The sequence below is a fragment of the Macrosteles quadrilineatus genome, unplaced genomic scaffold (genome assembly GCF_028750875.1).
Source record: "Macrosteles quadrilineatus isolate MER2022 unplaced genomic scaffold, UCM_ALF_1.0 Scaffold_3__2_contigs__length_128488019, whole genome shotgun sequence".
Classification (NCBI taxonomy): domain Eukaryota; kingdom Metazoa; phylum Arthropoda; class Insecta; order Hemiptera; family Cicadellidae; genus Macrosteles; species Macrosteles quadrilineatus.
This window is the reverse complement of record NW_026542596.1, coordinates 3,347,326-3,373,356: the sequence shown is the minus strand read 5'-3', so window position 1 is coordinate 3,373,356 and position 26,031 is coordinate 3,347,326. Positions and strand designations below refer to the sequence as shown.

At 36.0% G+C, this 26,031-nt stretch overlaps 1 protein-coding gene across 2 annotated transcripts in view; it reads left to right on the top strand.

Moving 5' to 3' along the window:
* LOC128988560 (uncharacterized) overlaps nucleotides 1-26,031 on the top strand; it is a 75,408-nt gene that overhangs the window by 26,368 nt on the left and 23,009 nt on the right. For both annotated transcript variants that reach the window (XM_054409952.1, XM_054409951.1), the window contains exons 4-6: nucleotides 1,650-1,889; nucleotides 2,581-2,701; nucleotides 15,703-15,814. In XM_054409952.1, coding sequence (XP_054265927.1) covers nucleotides 1,650-1,889; nucleotides 2,581-2,701; nucleotides 15,703-15,814 — 473 coding nt within the window. The remainder of the gene's footprint in view (nucleotides 1-1,649; nucleotides 1,890-2,580; nucleotides 2,702-15,702; nucleotides 15,815-26,031) is intronic.

Genomic DNA, 26,031 nt, shown 5'->3' with positions numbered 1-26,031 from the left:
GCTAAAGTTTGGAAGGCGGCGCTCTCTGTTGACATTTTATCAAACTCATTTCCCTTTGTTTACAAATAACATATGGACGTAGTTTGAAATAGTTTTAAGGTTAACCACAGACTGCAGGACTTATTACTTCCAGAGCAAAGCCGGAGTTTTATATTTTTATTTAAACATGTGTTAAACTAAAGAGTGACCTAGCAAGACCAAACAAAAATTGTTTGTAATAGTTGAATTTATTTACAGACCGGGGGTTTCGGTTAGCGTCGATTTTGATTTTATTTACAACAAAACTAGCCTGGGTAGGGTTTCGTTATTAGTGTTAACCTGGATCTGATTACCGAAGAGAGTTGGTACTCTAGCGATATCAACATTTCTCTTCCTTGTAAACAATACTCTTACGGTCTTATACATGGAAAATAAACAGATTTCTTTCTTTCTTTCTTTATTCATTGGATTGACCTTAGACCTTCCTGGTTGCACCACCTTTCCACTATCGGCAATGCCCTCTGCATGAGTTCCAGGCAAGTGTTTCCTCTTATTAGGACAACAATGTCGTCAGCATATCCTTGAGCGTACATACCCTGTGCATTGATCTTGGACAGGAGATCGTCGACCACCAGGTTCCATAGATTTGGTGACAAGACGCCACCCTGTCGACACCCTCTTTGGTCCTTGACCTCTCTCACCGTCCCACACAGAGAAGCTTGCGCTCTCCTACTTTCGAGCATGTTGCCACCCACCTCACAACAGTGCTTTCTACATTTCTTGATACCAGCTTTGATACAATCGAGCGAGTACTAGTGTTGTCAAAAGCTCCTTCTATATCAAGAAATGCAGCTACCGCTATTTCCTTGTTCGAGATAGAATTTTCAATCTTGCAAACCAGCGCATTGCAGGGCTGTTTCGCATGACTTTCCTTTCTGATAGGTGTGTTGGTTCGGGTGTAAAGGACGGCTTACAAGGACCCTATCCTTTATTCGTCCATCCACTAATTTCTCCATGGTCTTCAGGAGAAACGATGTAAGGCTGATTGGTCTAAAAGCCTTAGGCACAGCATATGTGTCCCTTCCAGGCTTCGGTATGAATACCACCCTTGAGGTCCTCCATGCTGTTGGTATAACTCCACTGGCTAAGTTTGTGCATGCTTCATATTCACATAGTTGGCTCTGGCTGAAAGGTCATGCACATTCAGTTTCTTATAGGCTAAGTTGCATGTACTCCATACAACAATATATACAAATTATCGTCAAAAAATATATTTCCCACCACCGTTGTAAATCTGAACCTCTTTTATTTAATAGATATTTGTTGTCCAAACTCTAATTGAGTTCAGCTAAAAATGAGTGGGCTAAGCAATGCATTTTATGATTAAAGATTTATTTGTATGCAGGGTGAAAGGTGACAAGCAATTATTTATAGAGGTTTTATTTCACCACAGTGTGTTATTTATTAGCCAGTATAAACTGCCACAGCTTTTTCTAAAGTAGAGAAATTCACTATGCCTTCATGAAATAATACTAAAGTATCTTTCTTCGAACCTAAAATGTGCTGTAGAACTTGCCTAGTTTAAAATCATTTTTAGGCGTCTTAAAAACCACTTACAACCAATAGAATTCTACAAGATTGTGTTGTGTAAATTATTACTTATGCTCTAGACAAAATGGAGGGAAAAACACAATGAATTGGTGCAGACAATAAAAGCAGCTCGGATGCCACCGGGGCAGGCTCCTGTCATCAAGCTGTCTGACCAGGAGGCCTGCCCGTACTGTGAAAGGTCCTTCGGGCCTAAGGCCTACGACAGACATCTGGAGTGGTGTAAAGAGAAGATGACCAGGATACAACCTAAGAGTCCTGCTAGTCAGAGAGCCAAGGAGCGGCTAGAGGCCAGAACTAAGGTAAAGCAACATGGCGACAAGTACGTTTGGACCTCAATATCTTAAACTCAAGAGGAACAAAATTTGAGCTATCAGGTTTTCAAGTAGGCAAGGTTGAGTTATCAAGGTGTCAAACTGAAAATTGTATATACTAAGGTGTTAAATTCATTCTGACAGTTAATTATGTTATGTCATGACCTTCATAACTCTACTTTCCCATGTTTAACATTTATAACTCGAGCTCTTAAGTTATTTATACATACTGAAGGATAACTTTACTATCATGATCAAACCATTTTTAATGCATAAACAGTACAGTATTAATTATGCAGCAATGGTAATTTAGGATAAACACAAGTCTAACTTTTTGTGCTGTAAAAACCAAAATGATACAAAAAAATTTTGATCTGTTCTTATTATTCAGGTCTTGAATTCTCCTGGAAGACTCCTTGAACTTTTTAAACCATATTTAGTACACATCCTGGTACAATTTGTCAGTTTGTATTCTAACCATGAAATCTTAAAGTGTTCAGTTGTTTCTTTGAACATCAAATATATCAATTGTTGGATAATTTGAATACTTTGGGTCTTCATTCTGTAGAGATAAGAATGATCTGTAGCAAAAGAAAAGAGAGAGAGAGAGAAATCATTTAGTCAGGTCTCTTATTTTATGGTAAATAATATTAACAATTTATCTGCACATTGTTCACAGTATCGAGCCCCTCCAGTTGGCAAAGCCAAGCGTTCAGCATCAAGAGACAAAATACAACCTGAAACTTCTCCCCATGTGATTCACACTCCCCTTACTCAGAGGAAAACCTACAACAAAACAAGTTAGTATCTGAATATATATATATATATATATATATATACTAGCAGAGTACCCATCCTTCGTACGGGGTTGGCATATAAGTATAAAATGCTTATTGCAGTTATATTCAAGCTTTGCGTTTGCAATGGGGGAGGACACAGTTTGGTAAAATTTGGTTGAATAAATTTGTAAAGTGAAATTGATATGAATTGTAAAATATAAGATTGAAAATGTCTAGTACATGTTTATTGAAGGTAACAGTGGATTGTAATAATTATAATGTTGTTTTTTAAATATGTATAAACAAACAAAACATATGATTTGAATGACATAGAAATATAGTCTTTTTGATAATTAACACATTGGGTGCTGATGACGGGAATTCCCGCCATTGCTTAACATTGAAATAAATGCAATTTTCATGTTCAAACATGTCAACGGCACTTTAAGTGTTAAATGCATATATACAGGGTGAATAAAAAGTCAAGACCCCCCCTTCTAATATTTTTCCAAGTAAATATACAGATATATCCTTTTGGTGGTCGAGCAATCTTAGCAGGAAGTTTTACAAAAACTTAAAGAATGGTGAAAACTAGAGGTCGCCATCTCTTCTCTATCCAAAATGGTAGCCCGTCAAATGTTGTGGAAAATCGATGGTAAAATTGTTAATATTGGCTGCCATTTTGGATAGGGAAGAGATAGCGAGCTCTGGTTTTCACCATTCTTCAAGTTTTTTTAACACTTCAAAATGAGGTGTCACTTGATAGGAGGTTTCTATTGAAACATTTTTAGTTGTCCCCCGAATCCCCCATTTTGGGGGGACACTCAAAAATTTTGAATGTAAACCCCCTTCAAGTGACACCTCATTTTGAAGTGTTTACAAAAACTTAAAGAATGGTGAAAACCAGAGCTCGCGATCTCTTCTCTATCCAAAATGGCAGCCAATATTAACAATTTTACCATCGATTTTCCACAACATTTGACGGGCTACCATTTTGGGTAGAGAAGAGATGGCGACCTCTAGTTTTCACCATTCTTTAAGTTTTTGTAAACACTTCAAAATGAGGTGTCACTTAAAGGGGATTTACATTTAAAATATTTGAGTTGCCCCCCAAATCCCCCCTTTTGGGGGGACATTCAAAAATTTCAAAATGATAAAATGAAACTTCCTGCTAAGATTGCTCGACCACCAAAAGGATATCTCTGTATATTTACTTGGAAAAATAATAGAGGGGGGGTCTTGACTTTTTATTCACCCTGTATAAATGATGTGTTTTTACACATTCCGGCCCCTTTGAAATACTAAACCTGGTTTATTTCAATTAATTTCTTGAGTTGGTAAAGGGAACAGTTTTGAAATAGACCTCTTAATAAGTCCATCCTTTGTTTTTAGGGTCGCAACTCGCACAAAATTGTCTTTTCCTGGGTGCACTGCGATCACTCGTCCAATTTTCCAAGTACAAGGTGGTAAATTGTCGTCTTGAATAAGCATTATATCGTCAATTTTTATGTTAGGTCTTGATGTATTCCACCTTGACTTTTTCTGCAGTTGGTTCAGATATTCCTTGCACCATCTGTTCCAAAAATGCTGTGAGAGTTGTTGAACATGTTGCCATCGAAAAAGTCTATTTAATTTCAGATCTTTAAGATTAGGTTCCGGAACACTGGTGAAAGAAGTTCCAATAAGGAAATGAGCAGGTGTAAAGGGCGTAAAATCATTTGGATCGCTGGATAAAGGTGTCAAAGGGCGTGAATTGACACAAGCTTCTATTTGTACTAATAAAGTGTACATTTCATTGAAGGTTAATTTTGTATTTTGAACTACTCGCTTAAGGTGGTATTTCACTAAACACACTCCAGCTTCCCAAAGCCCTCCGAAATTTGGTGAATGAGGGGGGATGAAACTCCAAGTGATCCCTTGTGCAGCCAAACTTGACAGAACTTGGCTGTTGTGATCATCTGAACACCACAAATGTTTAAACTCTTGTAGTTCCTTGTCCGCACCAACAAATGTTTTAGCATTATCCGAGTAAATTTTGTATGGTTGACCTCTGCGAGATACAAACCGCCTTAAGGCAGCAAGGAACGAATTTGTCGTTAAATCCTCAACTAGTTTAAGGTGAATGGCCTTTGTGGTAAAACACACAAACAGAGAAACGTATGCTTTTGTAACCTTAGTCCTTTTGTTGTTGCTTGCATGTATATATACAGGTCCAAAATAATCTAATCCACAATGGGAGAATGGCCTTGAAGGTAGAACTCTGTTTTGAGGTAGTTGACCCTTTAGTTGATTGGTAGCCTTAGGTTTAGTCTTAAAGCATTTTTTCAGGCATTTGTGAACCACACTTCTGACTAAACTTCTGCCATTTAATGGCCAGTAAGTTTCTCGAAGGGAACTTAATAAAAGTTGTGGTCCTGCATGTTATATTTGAACATGTAGATCTTCTGCAATCAACCGTGTTAGCCTATGTTTGTGATCGAGAATAATCGGATATTTATTATCAACACTTAAAGATGAATGTTTTAGTTGACCACCTACTCTGATCAGCCCTTAGTCATCAAGAAAAAGGATTTAGCTGTAAGAGTTTGCTTGGTTTATCAACAGAATTGTTTTCCTTCAATGTTTTCAGTTCATGGGAGAATGATTGAGATGGAGCTAGTTTTAAAAGAGAAAGTCTTGAATCATTTATTTCTGAACATGTAAGGGAACCTGTGAGACAATCTTCGGATTTAGTGTTTTTATAAAACCTTAGATAATATACTACAACTCGTAAAAGTTTCTGAAATGATGAATACTTGCTAAATATATAATGACCATGAGAGACGGCTGTTACATTATTTGCCTTACGCAATTCTAGGAGTAAGTTGACACTTGTATCAAGTCGAAAGTTTGAGCCTTCCTTCCAAAATTGATGTTCTCCAGATAACCATTGTGGTCCATTCCACCAGAGAGATTAAAGAGCCACGAGATATTAGGTCAGCAGGATTTTCAGTGCCAACAACATGATTCCAATGGCTTATGTTTGTTAGGGATTGAATTGTTGAGATTCTTTTTGCAACAAATGTACTGTAATGAGATGATGGGGAATTGATCCAAGAAAGAACAACAGTTGAGTCAGAATAATAATAAATGTAACGTGTTACTATAATTTATAGTAACGGTACAGGACTCATAGGATCGTTAAGGCTCAATATAATCAATCTAGTGTTGCGAGCGACATTGTGAGTTGAATAATAATGATCTTAAATTAATTACTAAGCCAAACCACATCCATATCACAGCCATTTTGATGGTCTAATATTACTAATGCATCTAATTATTAATATAATAAGGAAAAGAACACTGAAAACTTGTGCTCAAAAGTACAATTTACATATTAATCTGAAATAATTTATAGTTCCCTAACCCCTTAATCCCCCTTTTTCTGAAAAGTTAGAACATATTCGTAAATCTCTTAGACTAAGGATAACTTATCAATTCGGCGATGGAGTCCAGCCTTGACCATCGAAGTCCGTCCATACCCTCTTGAATCCGAAACACGACTCTACTCTGTCTCTGCGCTTCCTACCCCTTCCCCAGTTCTCCAGCGATCAGCTGATCTTTACTGTCTGATGCGTCGCCGCTCTGACGCAAGCGTCACAAAGAAAAGGTTCCAGGAACACATACAAGCATTAAAATCAGGATACAAAACGACAATGAAATCAAATTTTGCAGAGCACCTAATCAAAACGTGAATAAAAAAATAAAAAAACTAGAAATTCTAGAATATGAAAAAAATTAAATTAAATTAAATGTCAAAGAAGATTTTCATACACAAATTACAAAAGATTTCCTCAAAATTTACTTAATACCATGAACAACAAAAAAAATTCAATATTTGAAAAAATAAATACCCCCGCCGCAGCAAACCTGCAGACTAAGCGAATTTCCATTTGCCTGATTGGATTTACACTAAAATGTCTCCTTAAAAATATCACATTTATTCCCTTTTTAAATAACATTAGTTTAAAGTACTTAGGTTTGCTGCAACAGGGAGGGTAAAAAGGTGTTTTTTTGTAAAATAATAATAGTTTAGTACAAAATTAATGCATTTTCCAAATTTGATCAAAATATGTTCATAAACAAGCAAAGTACAACAGTTTACTTATTCTCCATAAGAATAATATTGGAATTTTAAATTTACAGATTTTTTGAATTTTCTCCTTAACCATTAGGTGCATAATAACGCTTCAATATATAAATAAACTAGCTGACCCGGCGAACTTCGTATCGCCTAAGTTATAGCATTGACTATATAACACTACTGACACACTACTGGTAGTGTTATATAGTCAATGGTTATAGGTTTCCCCTAAGACAGACCGACCCGGCAGACGTTGTCTTGCCTTTGACTATTTATAATTTAAGTACCGTTACGTTTAATTTTCAAGATGATCTCGTTCGCATCGCTCAATCACGTCCTGGTTGAAGTTCGTTCGCTACGCTCACTCACCTTTGGGTTGGAGCTCGTTCGCTACGCTCACTCACCTTTAGGTTGGAGCTCATTCGCTGCGCTCACTTGCCTTCAGGTTAGCTCGTTCGCTACGCTAACTCGCCTCCAGGTTGGAGCTCGTTCGCTACGCTCACTCACCTTTAGGTTGGAGCTCGTTCGCTGCGCTCACTTGCCTTCAGGTTAGCTCGTTCGCTACGCTAACTCGCCTCCAGGTTGAAGTTCGTTCGCTACGCTAACTCGCCTCCAGGTTGAAGTTCGTTCGCTACGCTCACTCACCTTTTGGTTGCAAATTTGCTGTTGTGATAAATGTAAAAGAAATAATAGTGCTGCACCCTGTTGGTAATCCTTGTAACTTTAATGCTATTGAACATCATAGAACAGAACCAACTTGTTTAATTGAAACAGCTGTTAAGATTCATTAATTCCATTTCTCATAAGGTTAACATGGGAAACTCCAGAGCCACTGGGGCGGAGCCCTTTTAAGAATTTCGAAACGGGAAATAGTTTACTTCCTATTCGCATACCTACAGAATTTACACACCAAATTTCATAACGATCGGTGAAGTCGTTCCGGAGGAGTTTGCAGACAAACACTGTGACACGAGAATTTTATATATTAGATTTGTTTTTTTTTAAGCTCTACAAAATGGTTTGAAAAGAAATTGCTAGGTATGAATTTTGGGGTTTTCGCTTATATCTCGAAAACGGTGCATCGGAGGGAAATATTTTCAGTTAATAAAATGAAGTTCTAAAAATTATCTAAAACTTTTTGTTAAACTAATAGGTGAAACCTGTCGAAATCGATGGTTGCTTCAAAGGCTTGCGACAATTCTTCTAACTGCGACAAAAAGAGTGAAGTTCGGTTATAAAAAATGAGAGCATTTAGCATTGTTTAATGAGTAATAAATAGGTGTAGAAACAATAATGACTATTGCGTTAGTTACAAAATATGGTTGATCATTCAATGAATAACATATTTCTTATACTGTCCGTGATAGTAGTTATTGTTCCTATGTTAACTGGTTTATCTTTTAGCGAATTTCCCATATAGGGAATAAGCTATTATTGTAGGTCTCATGGTAAGACCTGGACCTGGGACCGATTTATTTTTGTTTTGAGGTCAAATCAAATCAAATCAAATCAAAATCATCTTTATTCATTTTTATAATACAATATGTATACATAAATGGCGTCAATATAAAACTATTACTAAACTTAAAGACTAACATAGTGTTGCTTAGTTTTTGTATGGAATTCATTAAAACTATAAAATGCACCTTCAATTAGAAAAGATTTTAAAACATCTCCAGAGGCCAATAACGCATCCGTTCAAATTCATATATATATATTAGAGATGGGCCGATACCAAAAATTGTCGATACCGATACCACCAAAGTACTCTCGATACCTATCGATACCGATACTTCCGATACCTATCTTTTTTGCACAGTTTCTTCCACTAATAATATTATAAACTGTTATACCATAAAAAAAAAACACAATATGTATGTGTATCAAACTTATATTTTGGTGTTAAAGGTTTATTATTAAGTGCAAAAAACAATTGGAAAAAAATGGAACTAAGTGTTTATTTTAAAATAGGCCTACAGTAGGGGTGTGCGAGTATTCGAACATCGAGCTTTTTCGAGCCGAATAGGACGCTATTCGGCTCGGCTCGAACATTTCAAAAAGTTCGAAATGTTCGAGCCGAATACTTATTGAACTAGCAAAAAAAAATTAAATTAATAAATAAGGAACTAACTTTTATTTAAATTTACTCTCCTCCGTTTCATAATTGTGTCTTGATAAGCACGAACCTCAGCTGGGGGGGGGGGGAGGGGGCGGTGAGACTGTGTGAAGGGGAGGAAACTGGTTTTGGCTATTTATTGATTAGTTCGCCGACCCTTCTAGATAACAAAATTGAGTGACAGTGTTAAATCATCGTGTTCTGCATTTCATTTCTTGTTTACTTTGTGTGTTATTCTATTAATTCTAGTGCTTTGGTCTATTTCCTCTATATGTCAATTATATATTTTTTAATATATAAGTAAAACTTGTCTCTCCACCTTTTTGGATCCAAACCAACCATGTTCTTTTTTGATTAATAGGATTCATAAAACAAAAATATTTTGTGCATGGAAAACAACAAGAATAATCACGTGTTTTTTTAAATTTATTTTGTATTTATTTATACAAAATAGAATTAAATATTCATAGTAGTTACAATATACATATGTAATCGACTTGCTAGTTGTTTTGTCGTCATTCAAGGTCGCGTTGCTGTTCTGTTATGAAAGACAATCTGATTGCCTCAGTCTGCACTGCATATCTCTTCAGGCCTTCAATCGATATCCTTTTATTTCTTGCATCTTCATTTAGTTCAGTTCAGTTCTTATCGTGATTATCTACTATTTGATGTCTTGACAATTCTCAATGTTTTTAAACATATTAAAATAACATTGTGTTTATTTAAAAATTGACTGAACATTATTAGGCTATTATTATGCACTTTTTTAAGAAAAAAGTTTAATAATTAAGATAAGGTTACGCTAGGAAAAGCTCGGCTCGAAAAAGCTCGAGCTCGAACATTTTTTAAAAAGCTCGGCTCGGCTCGGCTCGAGGTTGAAAATCACTATTCGCACACCCCTAGCCTACAGTAAATGTTTGAATTTGACTAGTGCATGAGATCTAATAAAGTTTCCTCTAATTTTTAATAGGCTTATATAAGTATTTATCTGTCATTTGTCAGTTTTTGTATTTATTTTAAATTGCATCAATTGTTTTAGTTAACTCATTAAACTATAAATAAATAAAAAAAATACGTACATCTTGGCCTACAAATACTTTGTAAGTTTTTTCCCTATGAGAGTAAAAACGAACTTCCTATATAATGACAGTTTCTCACTAGTTGTATGAAAAACAGTTTAGGCTATATATCTTCAAAATTGGTTTAACTATGAAAAAGTCACCAAGTCTAGCTGAAAACACAACACATTCATAAATGAGGATATTTTTGAAATACAGAATAACTAATCAAACAACCTTTTTATTTTTAACACTTTTATTTATTAACTTTTCTTCCTTGAAAATGTCAACAGTTTTTCACTTATTTTTAATCAAGATTATCACTTATAATTAGGGGTGGGCGAGTAGTGATTTTTCAATTCGAGTCGAGTCGAGTTGAGTATTTGAGTAAAAAATTGAGTATCGAGTCGAGTCGAGTAGTTGCACGTAATATGGGCTTAGGCCTGATGAGGTTAGTTTTTAATGGCTTCATTCATTTAAGTATACACTAAAACATTGTTATTAAATGTTTGCCTACTTGTAGGCTGCTGCATTAAATATACATATCATGAGTTATAGAGTGTTTTATTTATGCTTACCTTTTCTTCCTCCTTACAAACATGAAACATGATAATTAACCTTTAAGAAACTGTAAGAACAATTATATATATAAATGGAAGAGAACTTCATTAAAAAACTTATCCTAAATTTAAAATAATTATACGCAAAGGGTATTCAAATAACTTGGATTACTCATTTAGTAAGATAGTTGTACTTTAATGAATGAAAACTGGAGGAACAGTTATTTAAAAGAAAAACATGTTGATAAGTCACTAAACAATACAACCCTATTCTTTAAAACATAACATAAAAGGTTAAATCAAAAACTTAAAGAAATAATACTTCTGGAGCCAGAACATTGTAATAAACACACAAACACACAGCCTACATATAAAATAGATTGTCACATGACCATAAGATCACAAAAAACACCAAACCGTCACTATGATTGCTACATTACAGTTGTCGTTTATGAAATGTTAATAGGTAAATGAATATCCTAGACAACTGCATACTCAGCTTATTAAAAATGCTTGGATACATCTTCAATAGTATCTTTTTAAATACATATTTGTCAAATATCACGATAAACATTATTATAACAACTGCCATGGAATGTAAATATTCTGCAACTTTTATTTACAGTTGGAATTACATGTTTTTGGATTATTTTTTTATTCTTTCAAAATATTGTTTGTCCTTTATATTGATCAATAAAGAAATGTTTACTCTGACAATAGACAATAGACAAAATCTTTATTGAAATATTCCTAGAGAACATTCATGCGTCAGGTACATAAAATGTACAGTATGTACGTAAACTATTACAGTAATTTGCAATTACAATTAGAATTTTTTTTTCTTTTTCTTCTTTTTTTCATGGTAGCTTATTATTGTTTAAGAATTCATCCTCAGAGTAGAACGGCCGGTCCAAAAGCCATGTTGTCAGGTGCTTCTTGAGCAGATTGGGTTGTTCTCTCTTGAGGTACTCTGGTAGGTTGTTAAAGTACAGAGCACCTTTGTAGGATGGTTTCTTCTCGTACAGACTCAGATGGTGTTGTGGGAGAGAAAAATTGGCGGCATGTCGTGTGTTGTGCTGGTGTATGTCTCTGTGTCTTGGCTGGGCTGTTTTAGTGGTGTGGATAATGACTTCTCTTATGTAGAGTGAAATTGATGTGAGAATTTTAAGGTTCTTGAAGGCTTCTCGGCAACTGTCTCTGTAGTTCAGGTCGGCAAGGCATCTAATTGCTCTTTTTTGCTTTAGGAGTACTCTTTCCAGGTTGCCTTTTGATGTTCCACCCCAAGTCGCAATGCCATATCTGAGGTGGGACTCGAATAGAGCAAAATATGCAACTTTGGCTACTTCTGGGCTGCAAGCTTGCTTGATCCTACATATAACGTAGAGACTTGAACTTAGCTTTTTGCAGAGCTGGTCTATGTGGGGTTTCCATGATAGCTTGGAGTCAATTATGATGCCTAGGTATTTTGTGGTATTTTGTGTTTGTAGTCCCGGTATTGTAATGTCTGTGTTGTTGCGTTTGGTGGTGAAAGTCATTTGAACGGTTTTGCTTTCGTTTAGAACTAGGTCGTTGGAGGTACAGTATTGCTTTGTTCTCTGGAGTTGTGTGTTGGTTTTCTCTTCCAGATTTTCCATTGTTTTGTCCGCAAATGTGAGAACCGTGTCATCTGCGTACATGGTGGTGTGTCCATCTTCCCCAATCCAACTAGGTAGGTCATTCGTGAGAAGGAGGAAAAGGACTGGGCCAAGTACTGATCCTTTGGGTACTCCTCTTTGCACGTCTACAGCTTTGGATTGGGCCTTATACTTTTTGTTGTTCTTTATGTAGGCTATTTCCACAAGCTGTTTCCGGTTACTAATGTAGCTTTTAAACCATTCTGCTGCTCTTCCTCTCACGCCTAGTGTTTCCAGCTTGAGTAGAAGAAGTTCGTGGTTTAGGCAGTCGAAAGCTTTACTAAAATCTAGGAAGAGGCTTGTTGAAGTGCTGCCTTCTTCTAGTGGTTGGTCTAGTATGTGCTCCGTCAGTTGTATTAAGGCTGTGGCTGTCGATCTGCCTTTGATAAATCCATGCTGTTGACTATTGAGAAGGTTGTGTTCTTGAAGATGGTGTAGGAGTTGGGCTAGTACTATCTTTTCGATTATTTTTGAAAATGTTGATATTAGGGAGATTGGCCTGTAGCTGTTTCTTTCTATCGTTGGTCCATTTTTGTATTTTGGGTAGACTTTAGCTATTTTTAATTTATCTGGGAATTTTCCTTGTGAGAGTGATTTATTTATGAGGTCTGTCAGGGGTATTACTATTTCATTTTTACAGTTTTTTAGAAGTTTAGCTGATACCTCATCAGTTCCGGATGAATTTTTCATCTTTAGAGATTGAATGGCCTTTTGCACTTCTTCTTGTGTGACCCGTCTGAACTGGAGTGTGTGATGTGTTGCTGGTAAGTGGTCTGTTAAGGCATTGGTTCTAGAGTTATTGTTATTTTGGAGTGTTCGGTCGGCTATTGATGAGAAAAAATCATTAAAACAGTTTGAAACTTCTTTTGGGTCGTCTATTGTTTTATTGTTAACTTGAAGATGGATTTGGTTTTCAGTATTTGATCTCGCTTCCCTTTCTCGGTTTATTGTTTGCCACAGTGCTTTAGACTTGTTTTCAGCCTGGTTTATGTGAGCTGTGTTGTTTTCTTTCCGAAGCATTTTCAAATGCTTGTCGTACTCCCTTTTTTTAATAGTTGTTCTGGCTTTGTCTTCCATAAGTCCGGTTGTTTGCTCCTTTTCTAAGGCCTTTATATATTCATTTTTAAGTCTAGCCGATTCTTGATTCCAACACGGTCTCCTTTTATGTTGTTTAACTCTTGACGTTTTAAGAGGGTAGGCGTGGTTTAGTGTTGTCTGGATGATGTTGCTGAAATTGTTGTAGGCTTCATCTACGTCATGAGTTTGTATTATAGTTTCCCAGTCTTGTTCTTGTAGCTGTGTCTTAAAGTTATCTATTATTGTTCTGTTGAAGATTCGTTTATTTTCTTTGATGTTGTTGATGATCGGTTTTCTAGTGATGATTTTTGCGATTTGTGCGGTATGGTCAGATAGTCCTGATGTTATAACTGAGGTTTCTATTTGTTGATTATCAATGTTTGAGCATATCCAGTCTATTGATGTTTCTGAGTCATTTGTAATTTGAGTGGGAGGTAGCCTCAGTCTTGAGATATTGAAGGAGGTTAGGAGTTCTTCAATTTTGTCGTTTTCATTGTCATCAACTAGGTTGTTTACATTGATCTCTCCCATTATTAATATTTGTTTATCCGTAGTGAATACTGTTTCCAGTTGTTCAGAGAGTATATCGATGGCTTGGTCTAGGTTTGCACTTGGTGGCCTGTATACTCCGAGGACCAGCAGTGGATTCCTGTTTAGCTTCAGTTCAAAGAGCACAGTTTCGCAAATTAGTTCTGTTTCCTCGCTACTTGTGCATATGAGTGATACATGCTTTTCCCAGCCACTTCTTACATAAGCGACCACTCCTCCTTTGACATGGGATTTCCTTGAGAAGCCTCCAATAAGTGAGTAATTTTCTACCCACGTGTTTTGCAAGTTTTGTTGTGCTACGCCGTGCTCTGATGAAATACGTTAAGAATGTTATGATACACATCTGAAAAAAATTGGTGTTATTGTTTTAGATAGGCCTATAGTAGATAATTGCCTCATACGTGATTGTTTTCCAATGATTAACTGATTACAAACAATTTAAATTGGTGGAAACTTTGAAACGCTCTTCTGTAAAATGTTGGGTTTTGTTGAGATGAGCCGTTTTATTTGTGAATGAGAAGTTTTGTAAACATTTTATGAAAATAATTTTAAATGCCTAATGTTATAAGACAACATTACTATAGTTCGTCCGCTTAGAAAGCGACCTCCTCCAGCATTGGTTTAGCATTAGCGCGCAGGTTGTTTTCTAAGCGGCCGAATTATAGTTTTGCAATCAAAGATGCTTATTTTTGAAGGCGGAGTTAACATATGCAATAAAATGCCTATTAAATAAAACAGAGGTCGTCCAGTGGTCGAAAACTCGACCAAAAATATTGAATGTACAGACTTCTCTATTTTCATCCCACGCTGTATATAAAACATGCGATTAGAATTTATTCCATTAGTTTTGATTATCTGTTTATAATTTGTTGTTATTTCATAACCAGCATGGCAACCCATAAGGCCCATGTTAATTTTTTTTAATTCATTTTTTGTGCTTATTTTTCAGCCTATTTTAATTTATAAAGGGGTTCTGCACATCTGCAGGCAAATATATTTCTTACAGTATGCGTAGATTTTCCCTGCAATGCACACGAGCTGAGAAAAAAAGTTTTAAAGAAACATGCTTGCCTATTTATATATGGATGCAATAATAAACCCACACGACAGTGTACTGTAACGTGTTCCTGCGCCATAACGCGGTCAGTTTAGACGGTTTAGTCCCCGTCCTAGCTAGATGGATAATAAAAAATTGAAACTGCTAAAATGTCTTATGTCATCATATCTTCCCTGCTCGGTCTTAGCAGACTACCGTTATTGGGGAAATTTAAACCTATTATTGATCTTTACTGGTTGTGCCTGAACGAAGTTATATACATGTATATATATGTATTGTATGGTAAACCTTATCGGATAAAAATATAGCGTATTTGAAAATAAAAAAGTGAATAGTTAATCCTAAATTGATTGAAAATGTTCTTTACTAACGACCCCTTGAGTGAAATAAACACAGGTTGAGTTTAGGTGAGCGAAATACAGCGGTTCTTCAGCCGCTGATCCGCACATCTACGATAATGCAATAGGTACAGTTCAAGAGACTAGTTCCCAATGTCGACTTTAGAGGGAGCACCGTACTAGGCGCGAGTTTCGGGCAGGGAATCACCCGTATGGCTGCCCCTCTGTTATGTATTATTATTACTCGGAGGTATTGACAATAGATTTTTCAGTTATCGGTAGGCTATGGAGTATTGATAAATTTTAGTATCGACTTTTCTCTAGTTTTTAGGTAAGGTAACATTTTAAACTGATTCCGAACCTGATATTTCCTGTTTACTTGTGTTGAATTTTGTGTGGAAATGGTACATTTCTTGAAAAATCTTTTCAGCAACATCCAGAGCATGTTGGTAAGCCTGTGACTGATTACAGATGTGATGGAGAGTAGCAGTGTTCCCAACATAAACCGCAACTTGACGAAAGACACATCTTTGAGAAAAAGCACTAGAGGCACCAGTGTTACCAGGACTACCCAAGCATCTAGGTAAGTAAATAACTTGTTGATTAGTATTACACAAGTTGGTGCTATTGTATGGATTTGATTAAAACATCTTCTAGTCTTACTAATACTGCAAATGTATACACTTCAGTACGTATGTCGTCGTCCTCCAAACTTTGCGATTTAACTTTTAGTGATATCACAGACAATGTTAGTAATCCAACATAATTTGAACTTGTCTTCTCAACAAACTTAACAAAACTGAATTACATTTTTAAACAGTTTAAAGTCATGACTTGAAAATAAACTGGTAATAAAAACTAGTCTCAAATAAATTGGTAATAAAAACCAGTCACAGCAATAGTATATTTCGTACCTAGGGCCGAAAATGAGGTTTTGCTGGCTCGAGAAAGTTTTTAAGTTCGAGACGAAGTCGAGAACTTAAATCGATCGAGAGCTGCAAAACCATTTCGGCCCGTGGTACGAACGCTATTTTTCACCACACTATACCCTATTCCCACTATTCACCACAATGATAAAGCACACTGATAGTCAACACAACTACAACTATAAGGTTATGTGAAGAAATAATTTGAGGCATCAGCAAAAATAATAATAAATAGTTGCTAGGCAACCGGTGATAATAAAACAATTCTATGGTTACTGCCTGTGTATTTAATATGCGTTAAAGTTTTAAGAAAGTAAGTGGACAGCCAGCTGATTTTGCGGCCCCGGGATGTAAAAACCTGTTCAGTCCCCAAATTACGATGATAGCTGGCATGGCCAGCAAAACGTAACTTTCAGCCACCAATTAACGTATGTAATACAGCCAAAAACATCATAGTGTGGTGAAAAAGTTATTACATAATAGCTATTGGAGTTTAGAAATAATAACCGCTTGGCAGTAAACAATGTTAACACGATGACTGCTGAAAACAACGTACAGGCGCTCCCCAGTGGCGGGCAAAGCCGCAACCGAATCAGCGAACGCAATTGGCATTCAAATATTTCAGTCTGACGAACCACAAAAGAGCAGTGGTGACTGTGCTGCATTACCCCGAGAGTGGATGTAGTTCACTGAAACACCCAAAGGAAGCAGCACTGCACGGATCCGTATCCAGTGTCTTTGTAATGTGGGTTGAAGAGAAAAAATCCCCGAAACCGGGACAAAAGCATTGCCAGACAGGATTTTACGGGAAATTTTAGTACCGACCTACACCAAAGTAAAGCTCGCATTCTAAGCTGGCAGGCTGGCAACGATTATAACGTCTCCGTCTGAGGCTAAGCTCACTCTGACTCAATATATTTCTGTTGGTCTGGTGCCGACTTTTGTCGGCGCGCGCCACATTGAAGTGCTAGCGATGCCGACTAGAGTCGGCGTTAGCAGTCAACGTGTTGAATTGGTTGTCGATTTTGACTACACCAATCATAGCCAAACCATATCAGAAACTGAAACAATGACAATGGCTCTGCTAATACTATTGGTCACAGAAAGTTTGTAAAAACTAATTATGTCGTGAATCGAATTCAACTTGGTAATTTATTAATCTATCTTTTAATAAATAATTTTTACTTGGGTACTAAGTTTATTATTGATGTTTAATCTTCATTTATATATAGTAGCCCTATTATTCTATTTTCTTTATCTATCTTTATATTGACATTTTCTTCATAAATAAACATTTCTTTCAAGCATTTATTTAATTCTCCATAATATCTACGTTTTTGTATCTCTGTTGATAGATGTATTTTTATTTTTTTTCATAATGTACATTGTGACATATCTTAAACATCCTTGTTCTACTTAGGAGACCCCTTTTGTCTTAATAATGAACTTGTAGCGTGTTATTTTTGTCTGTCTGTTTAATCCAGTGTGGCAAAAGGATTTTTTTGTATGTGTCTACTGGTTTTGTGTGAATTTTAACTTAAATTATGTAGCCTACTACTATTAGAACAAGAGGTTCTACCCGTGAATTCACAGGTGTACAGAAGCCACCGTTAAATTAATTTAATCAACTTTGACTTTCCCTATTTCATTTAAGAAAGAAGTTCGAGAAATTGTCATCAACAAGGATGTTAAAAGCAGTGGAACCTTCATACCTTACGTCCTAAGGTGGCCGAGGTGGGTGCGGTTGTACCTGAACTCGCCGCTCTCTTTCACGACGTCTTTAATAGGCTACTTTAAAACTTTACTTTAATACTTTTCAATGAACTGGCGACCTATTAAAGATCCGTGACAACCTCTTAGAACAAACAACATTGCATTGACCAGCTGTTGTTCACTAAATTAATCGAATAACGTTAACTTCCAAAACATGCAAGGCGTAGCCCTTTGGAAATTAGCCTGTGGGGCGGATCCCTTTGGGAGTTTGTCCATATCAATACTTTTCGGCAAATCTACACACTCTAAGCTTCATTTTGATATGCCATATGCCTATATTTTCATTTGGTAAATGGCCTTAATTGTTTATATAAAATTTGATCGTATCACTTTAATAATATAATAGATTTAATTTCTTTGCTGGTGCTTTATAATATTGTTGATTGTGTGCTGAATGTTTAAATTCCCTCATTAATTACCATTTAATCAGTTAATAAACCATTTAGTGGTCATTCTAGCTGTACTTTAATATAACTTTTTAAATAATTTTATTGGTATGCTTATGATTATATTATGTTTCTACTGTATTGTAAATCTTACCAGTGTTCAAGATTTTAAAATTTACCATTCATTCTTTAGGTTTCAAAATATATGTTTATGGCCTTTAACTAGTTGGCATATTAAAAAAACCTTTACATTTAAATGTTTCTAACAAAGAAGTGATGGTGTTGCCAGGCATTCCAAGACCCCTCACCCCAATTCCTCTCCCAAACTTAATCCTGAAGTCGTGAATGAACAAGTCCCTGAGATGACAATAACAGGCTATGGAAGTCCAGACGAGGCTAACTTAAACCTAAGAGAAGACAGTGATTCTGCAGACCTTCAAGTGATAAGTACCTATGAAATTGATATATCTGGTAATATTGTAGCATCAGTGACTCCACATTCTGCAAAAGAGAAAGTAGAAGATTGCCTGGATAATTTTCCTTGTGAAGGATTTCCTTCAAAAGATTTGGTTGATGAAAAATCACCCGGTCGTAGAGAAGAGTGTTCAGTTGACCTGAACAGAACATACTCTATGGAGGATTTGCAAGAACTTCTGGAATGCAGTGGTGTAATTCAACACCCTCGTAAGAGGAAAACACCAAAAGTGATGAAAAGTCGTTCTCTATCTGATGTAAAAGTTGAACCGTGGAAACTTGAGGTAGTGAGTTCAGTTAGTCAAGAGGAATATTGTGATGATTATTCAATTGATAGTTTTTCTTTTTTAGAACCTTTGGATGACCCAAAAAATATCTTTGTAGATCAAAAAAGTCAAGTACCTTTAATAGAAGTTGAGTCACATTCAGAACAGGATATTAACATTCTAAATGAACATGAATCAAATTCCTTTGAAACTAATGAACCACAAAGAGCTAACAAATTGGGCAATCAGGAAGGCTTTACGAAAGAAAGTAATCTTGAATTGGTTGAAGAAGATAAATACTCGAGTAATCAGTCAAAAATGTTGGATAAAACAGATACGAATGAAGATAATATGCCTTCATTAAATAGTACACAATCCAAGCAAAAGATATGTAAAACAAGTAACAGAAAATTGTGTTTAAATGAAATTACTGATGAAAACCAGATGGGAAATATTGAAAAGTTAGCAACTATTAAAGAAAATAAATTATCTCTGATTGAACTTTCCTGTACAAATACTAATATTCAAGATTTTTCTTATCATAATTATTCAAATATGATTACTAAATATTTAAACAAAATTTCTTCTAGTATCAAGTTAAAGCAAATAAGTAAATCGGAGGATAGTTTAGTTTTTGTGTTTAACAGTGGTGCAGGAGAAATGAGTATACTTGATAAAAGAAGGATGGTGAGAGGAAGTAAAAGTTTACCTCAGCTGCTAGGGATGATAACAAAAAACCAAGAAATTAATGATGAATTTTCTCCCATACCTGCCAAAGAAAGCAAGAATAATGTGGAAAAAGAGAAAGTTACTGATTCTTTTTTGTGTGAATATGATACTGATAGTGAATTATACCCCGACTATTATGACACAAGTAATATGGGTTCTGAAGATTTGTGCCTTAAAACATCTAAAGGAAACATTCATAGTCCTGGAATCACTGATCCTTTTAGCTGTCATGATAATGCTAAATGTCTTCCCAGCATTAAAAAAACTTCAATAATGAAGAATAATGGAGAAAATGACAAGCCTTTGCCAAGCCATTGTAAAAGTATGGAAGGAACTGAATTTTTAGAAAGTCCAAGTGAATTGAATTTGGATTCGCTCAATGTAAACCATGCACAATATTCTAGTGAACACAGTTTGATCTCATCAACGTCAAAAGACAGTTTGGATAGTGAGCAAAAAAAATGTTTTGGTAAACAGCCATTAGCAAAGATTGTAAACTCAGGCTTGAATTGTAGAATGTCTGCAGTTAGCAGACAATTTCATACATCTACCAGGTGTGTGTATGTGGAATTCTCCCATTTTATTATTTATAAGTGTAATCAACAATCGTTTTCAGTCAGTTTTATAGTAAAGAACTCTTCAATTTGATTAAACGTTATGTACCAGGCAGTTTGCTGTAAATTTCTAATATTTATAGCTACAGTCTATTTGTTGGTTTTTCCCTGAGGACAGTGAAATCTCTCAACTGTCTACTCTACCTCTTTGATTAATTAATGTAGCTTGGGAATAATAAAGAGGTTAACTTCATCAAAAGGTTTATTTGTAGAATCCTCCTTTTTGCATTATTTCCTGTGTTTGTAATGTTTAATTTGTTATTTATTTTCATAATTTAAGTGTCATAAAACTGCTAAGTAGCTGATATTACTAAAATATTGACATTACACAGGTTTTATTGTTAATTGTGTATTGTTAAATTAGTGATGGGCTGATTCCTGAATTGGTCGATTCCGATGCCGATTTCGATTCTACAACTTTGGTTTTGATTCTCGATTCCGCACTCTATACCGATACCTGTTGAAAATTCATTGAATAACACGTATAGCTTATGTTTGTTTCTAGCTAACCCTATAAATAAAGGAGCATAATATTTTTATTTAATCTTTATACAATAAGATAACTGCATTTCTATTGATTAAGGTTACCTACATAGATTAGGTTAGCCTATAAGAAAAATAAGATAGGCTCCTTCAAAAAGACATGCATTTTAACATATTTTATTAAATTAAATTGAGACAATCACCGGTTTAGGTAGGCCTAAAATGTTCACTGAGTTTTTTTTCATAAGATTTTGTACATCTAGGCCTACAATGAATGTTCAATATTGCTTGAGTTATAAACTCAAAGTCAATATCAAGGTCATCTTCAATATTGTCATCATCAATATCACTTTATCACAATCAATATCACTTATCAATATCACAATATTACTTAAAGAATCACATGAAAGTCATGGAGTTCGTCATATCACTAGAACGGAGATCATAATCCACTTTGAACAACTCACTACGCACACACAGCAAACAAACAACAAAACCAAAACATAGGTTAAACAACAATTTGCTATTTTTGCAAACTCATGATGGCTGTTTCAGTTCTGTCAGAGAGAAACAACATAGACAATAGACAATAGACAATAGACAAATAATCTTTATTTACACATTCATTAAGAATAGTAGTAGCGTCAATTTACAATTTTTTCTAAATGTTTGGTTGAGGTGTTGTTTAGTCAAAGACCTGTTGATGGTATTCTTCTAAGGAATAGAAAGGTCGATTAATGAGCCATTGATGCAAAGCTGGTTTGAGGTCATCTTCTGACTTGCTTCTTAGATCTGGAGGTAGCCTGTTGTAGATTTTCATTCCTGCGTATGAAGGTTTCTTTTCAAACTGTGCCGTGCGATGTTGTGGAAGGTTGTACTGCATGGTGTTTCTCAGGTTGTGTTGGTGCATTTCGCCACGCCTTGTAGGGTTATTTCTTACTGCAAATAACACAACTTCCTGGATGTTGTAATGGAAGGGGTCGAATATTGTAAAGAGGAAGTGTTTGGCAATGTTGTGTGAGTAGGCTGGTAGTGTTGTTAAACAATAACTTGTTGTGCTGACCTACTGAAGGCTGTTGCTTTAAGTAGGCCAGTGCACTTGATCAAGGGGTCAGTTTTGGTGTGTAGTGTTTGTGTGGTGCACCTGAGGACGGGGTCCTGCTGGGGGAGCTGGAGCCCAAGGCCCTTGGCCTTGGGTCCAGGTAAGAAAATGTTAAGGGTTTTCAAAATTGGGGTTTAGAGTCTTTTTCCAAATTGGGGTTTAAGTTCCTAACTTATTTATACAGTTCCAGTCTACTCTACCTTTTTGATTGTTAGTTATCTCTGTGTTCTTTGTGTTGTTTTGAGTAATTAATAAAGTTGGGTTTTGTAAGCGAGTGCTGAGTTTCATTCCTGAGCTACGTCACCCAAAGTAACAGTACGTATTCCAAGAGGATACGACCGTTACAAGGTGATGGAAGCGCCGGGAGTTTTGTAATTTTTTACAAAACTTCGATCTTGGTACCTCTTAGAAAAGATAATTGGCTTTAATTTTTGGGGTTCTAGTAATGTGAAAATTTTGGTTTTTGAATATATTTTTTTTTATTATTTGTAAACACCACTTTGGTGCAGTTTTTTTGGGAGTTCAGTGTGTTTTGGGACAGCAGTGAAGGGCTGAAATGTCGTTAAGGTGAAGTTTTCCAGTGTTATTTTGTGCGAGTTTATGTGTCATGTGCGGGTTGCACGTGAGTTCGATATGTGTTCGTGTTGGGTTACACGAGTGTTCTATGCGTCATGTGCGGGTTGCACGTGTGTTCGATATGTGTTCGTGTTGGGTTACACGAGTGTTCTAAGCGTCATGTGCGGGTTGCACGTGAGTTCGATATGTGTTCGTGTTGGGTTACACGAGTGTTCTATGCGTCATGTGCGGGTTGCACGTGAGTTTGATATGTGTTCGTGTTGGGTTACACGAGTGTTCTAAGCGTCATGTGCGGGTTGCACGTGAGTTCGATATGTGTTCGGTTACACGAGTGTTCTATGCGTCATGTGCGGGTTGCACGTGTGTTCGATATGTGTTCGTGTTGGGTTACACGAGTGTTCTATGCGTCATGTGCGGGTTGCACGTGAGTTCGATATGTGTTCGTGTTGGGTTACACGAGTGTTCTATGCGTCATGTGCGGGTTGCACGTGAGTTCGATATGTGTTCGTGTTGGGTTACACGAGTGTTCTATGCGTCATGTGCGGGTTGCACGTGAGATCGATATGTGTTCTTTGAGTTTATTGTGTATCGTGTTTGGAAGCACGAGAGTTTTTGCGTTATGTGCTAAGTGCACATGGTTGTTAAGCATTGCGTGCTGGATGCACGAGGTATTATGTGTTGTGCTGGCTGCACAGGGTTTTCATTTTTTTACGTGCTGGGAGCACAAGGTGAATTTTTGTTATGTGCTGAGTGCACGAGGTATTTTTGTGCTGTATGCTAAGTGCTAGCTGCAAAAGGTTTTTATTTGTTCTGTGCTGGGTGCACATGTGTAATGTGTGTTTCAGATGTTGTTTGCTGTGCACAAGTGTGTGTATTTGCCTGGTTAAATATATGTTGTATCTGGGATCTTGTAGTTCCCAGGTTTCTCGAAGATGTGATTCTGTGGTTGCAGACCTGCTATTTCTACTCTAGAGTGTATATTGTGCGAATAATGTGGCGGACACATGTTGTCAAACTATTCTGTTTCAGCTCTTTATGCGCAGTAGATGCAGTGAATGGTGGATCAATATATTATATTTTATAGAAGTAGTATGAGGGATAGTTAATTATTCATAGTGTATTATGGTGTATTGTTTTAGAAATATATTTGAGTTTAAACTTTAATTTGATAGTAATATATTTTTTTTTCAGATGGGGATTTTTACGAATGGTTAATACTGTTAATGATTAGAGTAGGTGTTCATGTTGATATTTCAGGGTATTGCACAAGCTTAGTTGCAGTGGCAGAAGTCAGCATGTTTGTAGGCTGAGGAATGCTGAGCGTGGTGTAAATGGCCTCTCTGTGACCTGACCTTGCTGAGTGCTGACCGTGTTTTGTTACAATGTTTACCTTTTAATACTGATGCTCTAGAGTTTGCTTTGGGAAATCAGCAATGCATGAATGTTTTATTTTGGGAACAAATTTTTGTTTTTACAGGTGATAGATTGTTGGAGAAATTTTAAAAGGGAAATTGGTTTTGCTTACGGGTTAGTTTGTAACGATTTGGGCCCAAATCATTTTTTTTTTCAGCAATCATGTTTTTGAATTTTTATCAGAGAATTACACATGCAATTTTTCAAGTTCATTTTCTGAATTTATGTATTGCTTTTTAAGTTTTTGAAGTATGTGATTTAAAAATGTAGCCTACTGAAGTAAAATGTTTCACTTGTTTTAACACCAAAGCAAAGTAGGGAGTGATTTGAAATGTTTGTTTAACTATTATTTTTTATAGTAATAAATTTTAGTTGTGTTTTTAAAGATACTAAGGGAAATTGAATTTGATTCGGGAGATGATTTTGTTTTGTTAGGTAAGAGATAAATCGCATGACTCCCCGAAAATAACTGTATTGGGAAATAATGTTTTAAATGTTGCAATAGTGTCCTTTAGTGAATTTAATAGTCTCACAAAATTTAAAGACAAAGACGGATTATGTATTAAAAGAATATTTTATTAAGATATATTTTGTTGTTTAGATTTTTAATTATCAGGGACTTAAATGGGAGACAAATTGAATATTTTTGTTTATTCAGAATTAAATTAAATTATACTAGAAATGAAAGACTGTTCCATCATTTATTGTTTTAAATGCTTTGAAAAAGGTTATATTTGAAGAATTTAAAGTAAATCAATCTGAAATTATTTATAATGTTTTGTTGTTTAATCATAGAGGCCAATGATTTGTTAAGGTAACATATTCCAAACACTTCCCTTAGTTTCAATAATTTTTGTTTCAATGTTGGTTGTTTTGTTTTGTTCTTAATGTGAGTTTGAGAATTTCTTTAAAAGTCTAGGGTTTTTTTTATAAATTATATGTTGTATTTGTTGTGAGTTATATGTTTGTGTAGGCTTCCTATTTACCCATCCCCACTGACCAACTGTAGACAAGGCTACAAGAACTTCATGATTTGCCCTGTTATCTTCAACATTGTGATCGGAGGAAGAGACTTTGTCAAACTCAATGAAAACTGGGGAAACGCAGCTGGGGGCAAGGGCTTTTAAGAAGAGGAGAACTTCAGGCTGCAGTACACTCAATCAATGGCAAAAGCAGTCCAACATCATTGTCAACCAAAGTCGATTCATCATCAATGCTGTCAAGGAACGCTGGATGGACTACAGACTATAGACACCGAAGTGGGAGACATCGCAGAAGACATGGCTGTGGTCAAACATCTGAAGACCAACGACTGTTCGAGGAGGCTTTATCAACGCAACTGCTGAGGAAGTCAGCAAACAGTTGGTCAGTTCTTCCCCTCCTAAACCTTATTTTGATTTTGTTTAGGTACAATTTTAAAAGATTTTTAATCAGTTTTTGTTATTAATTTTTTTTTCTCTCTCTCTGAGTGGATGTATCTATGTAGTTGAGACGCTGGGGACATCGTCTGGAGGGAATGGGGGGATGTAATGGAAGGGGTCGAATATTGTAAAGAGGAAGTGTTTGGCAATGTTGTGTGAGTAGGCTGGTAGTGTTGTTAAACAATAACTTGTTGTGCTGACCTACTGAAGGCTGTTGCTTTAAGTAGGCCAGTGCACTTGATCAAGGGGTCAGTTTTGGTGTGTAGTGTTTGTGTGGTGCACCTGAGGACGGGGTCCTGCTGGGGGAGCTGGAGCCCAAGGCCCTTGGCCTTGGGTCCAGGTAAGAAAATGTTAAGGGTTTTCAAAATTGGGGTTTAGAGTCTTTTTCCAAATTGGGGTTTAAGTTCCTAACTTATTTATACAGTTCCAGTCTACTCTACCTTTTTGATTGTTAGTTATCTCTGTGTTCTTTGTGTTGTTTTGAGTAATTAATAAAGTTGGGTTTTGTAAGCGAGTGCTGAGTTTCATTCCTGAGCTACGTCACCCAAAGTAACAGTACGTATTCCAAGAGGATACGACCGTTACAATGTAGAGTGCTACAAGGGTAAGTACTTTGAGTGACCTGAATGCTTCCCTG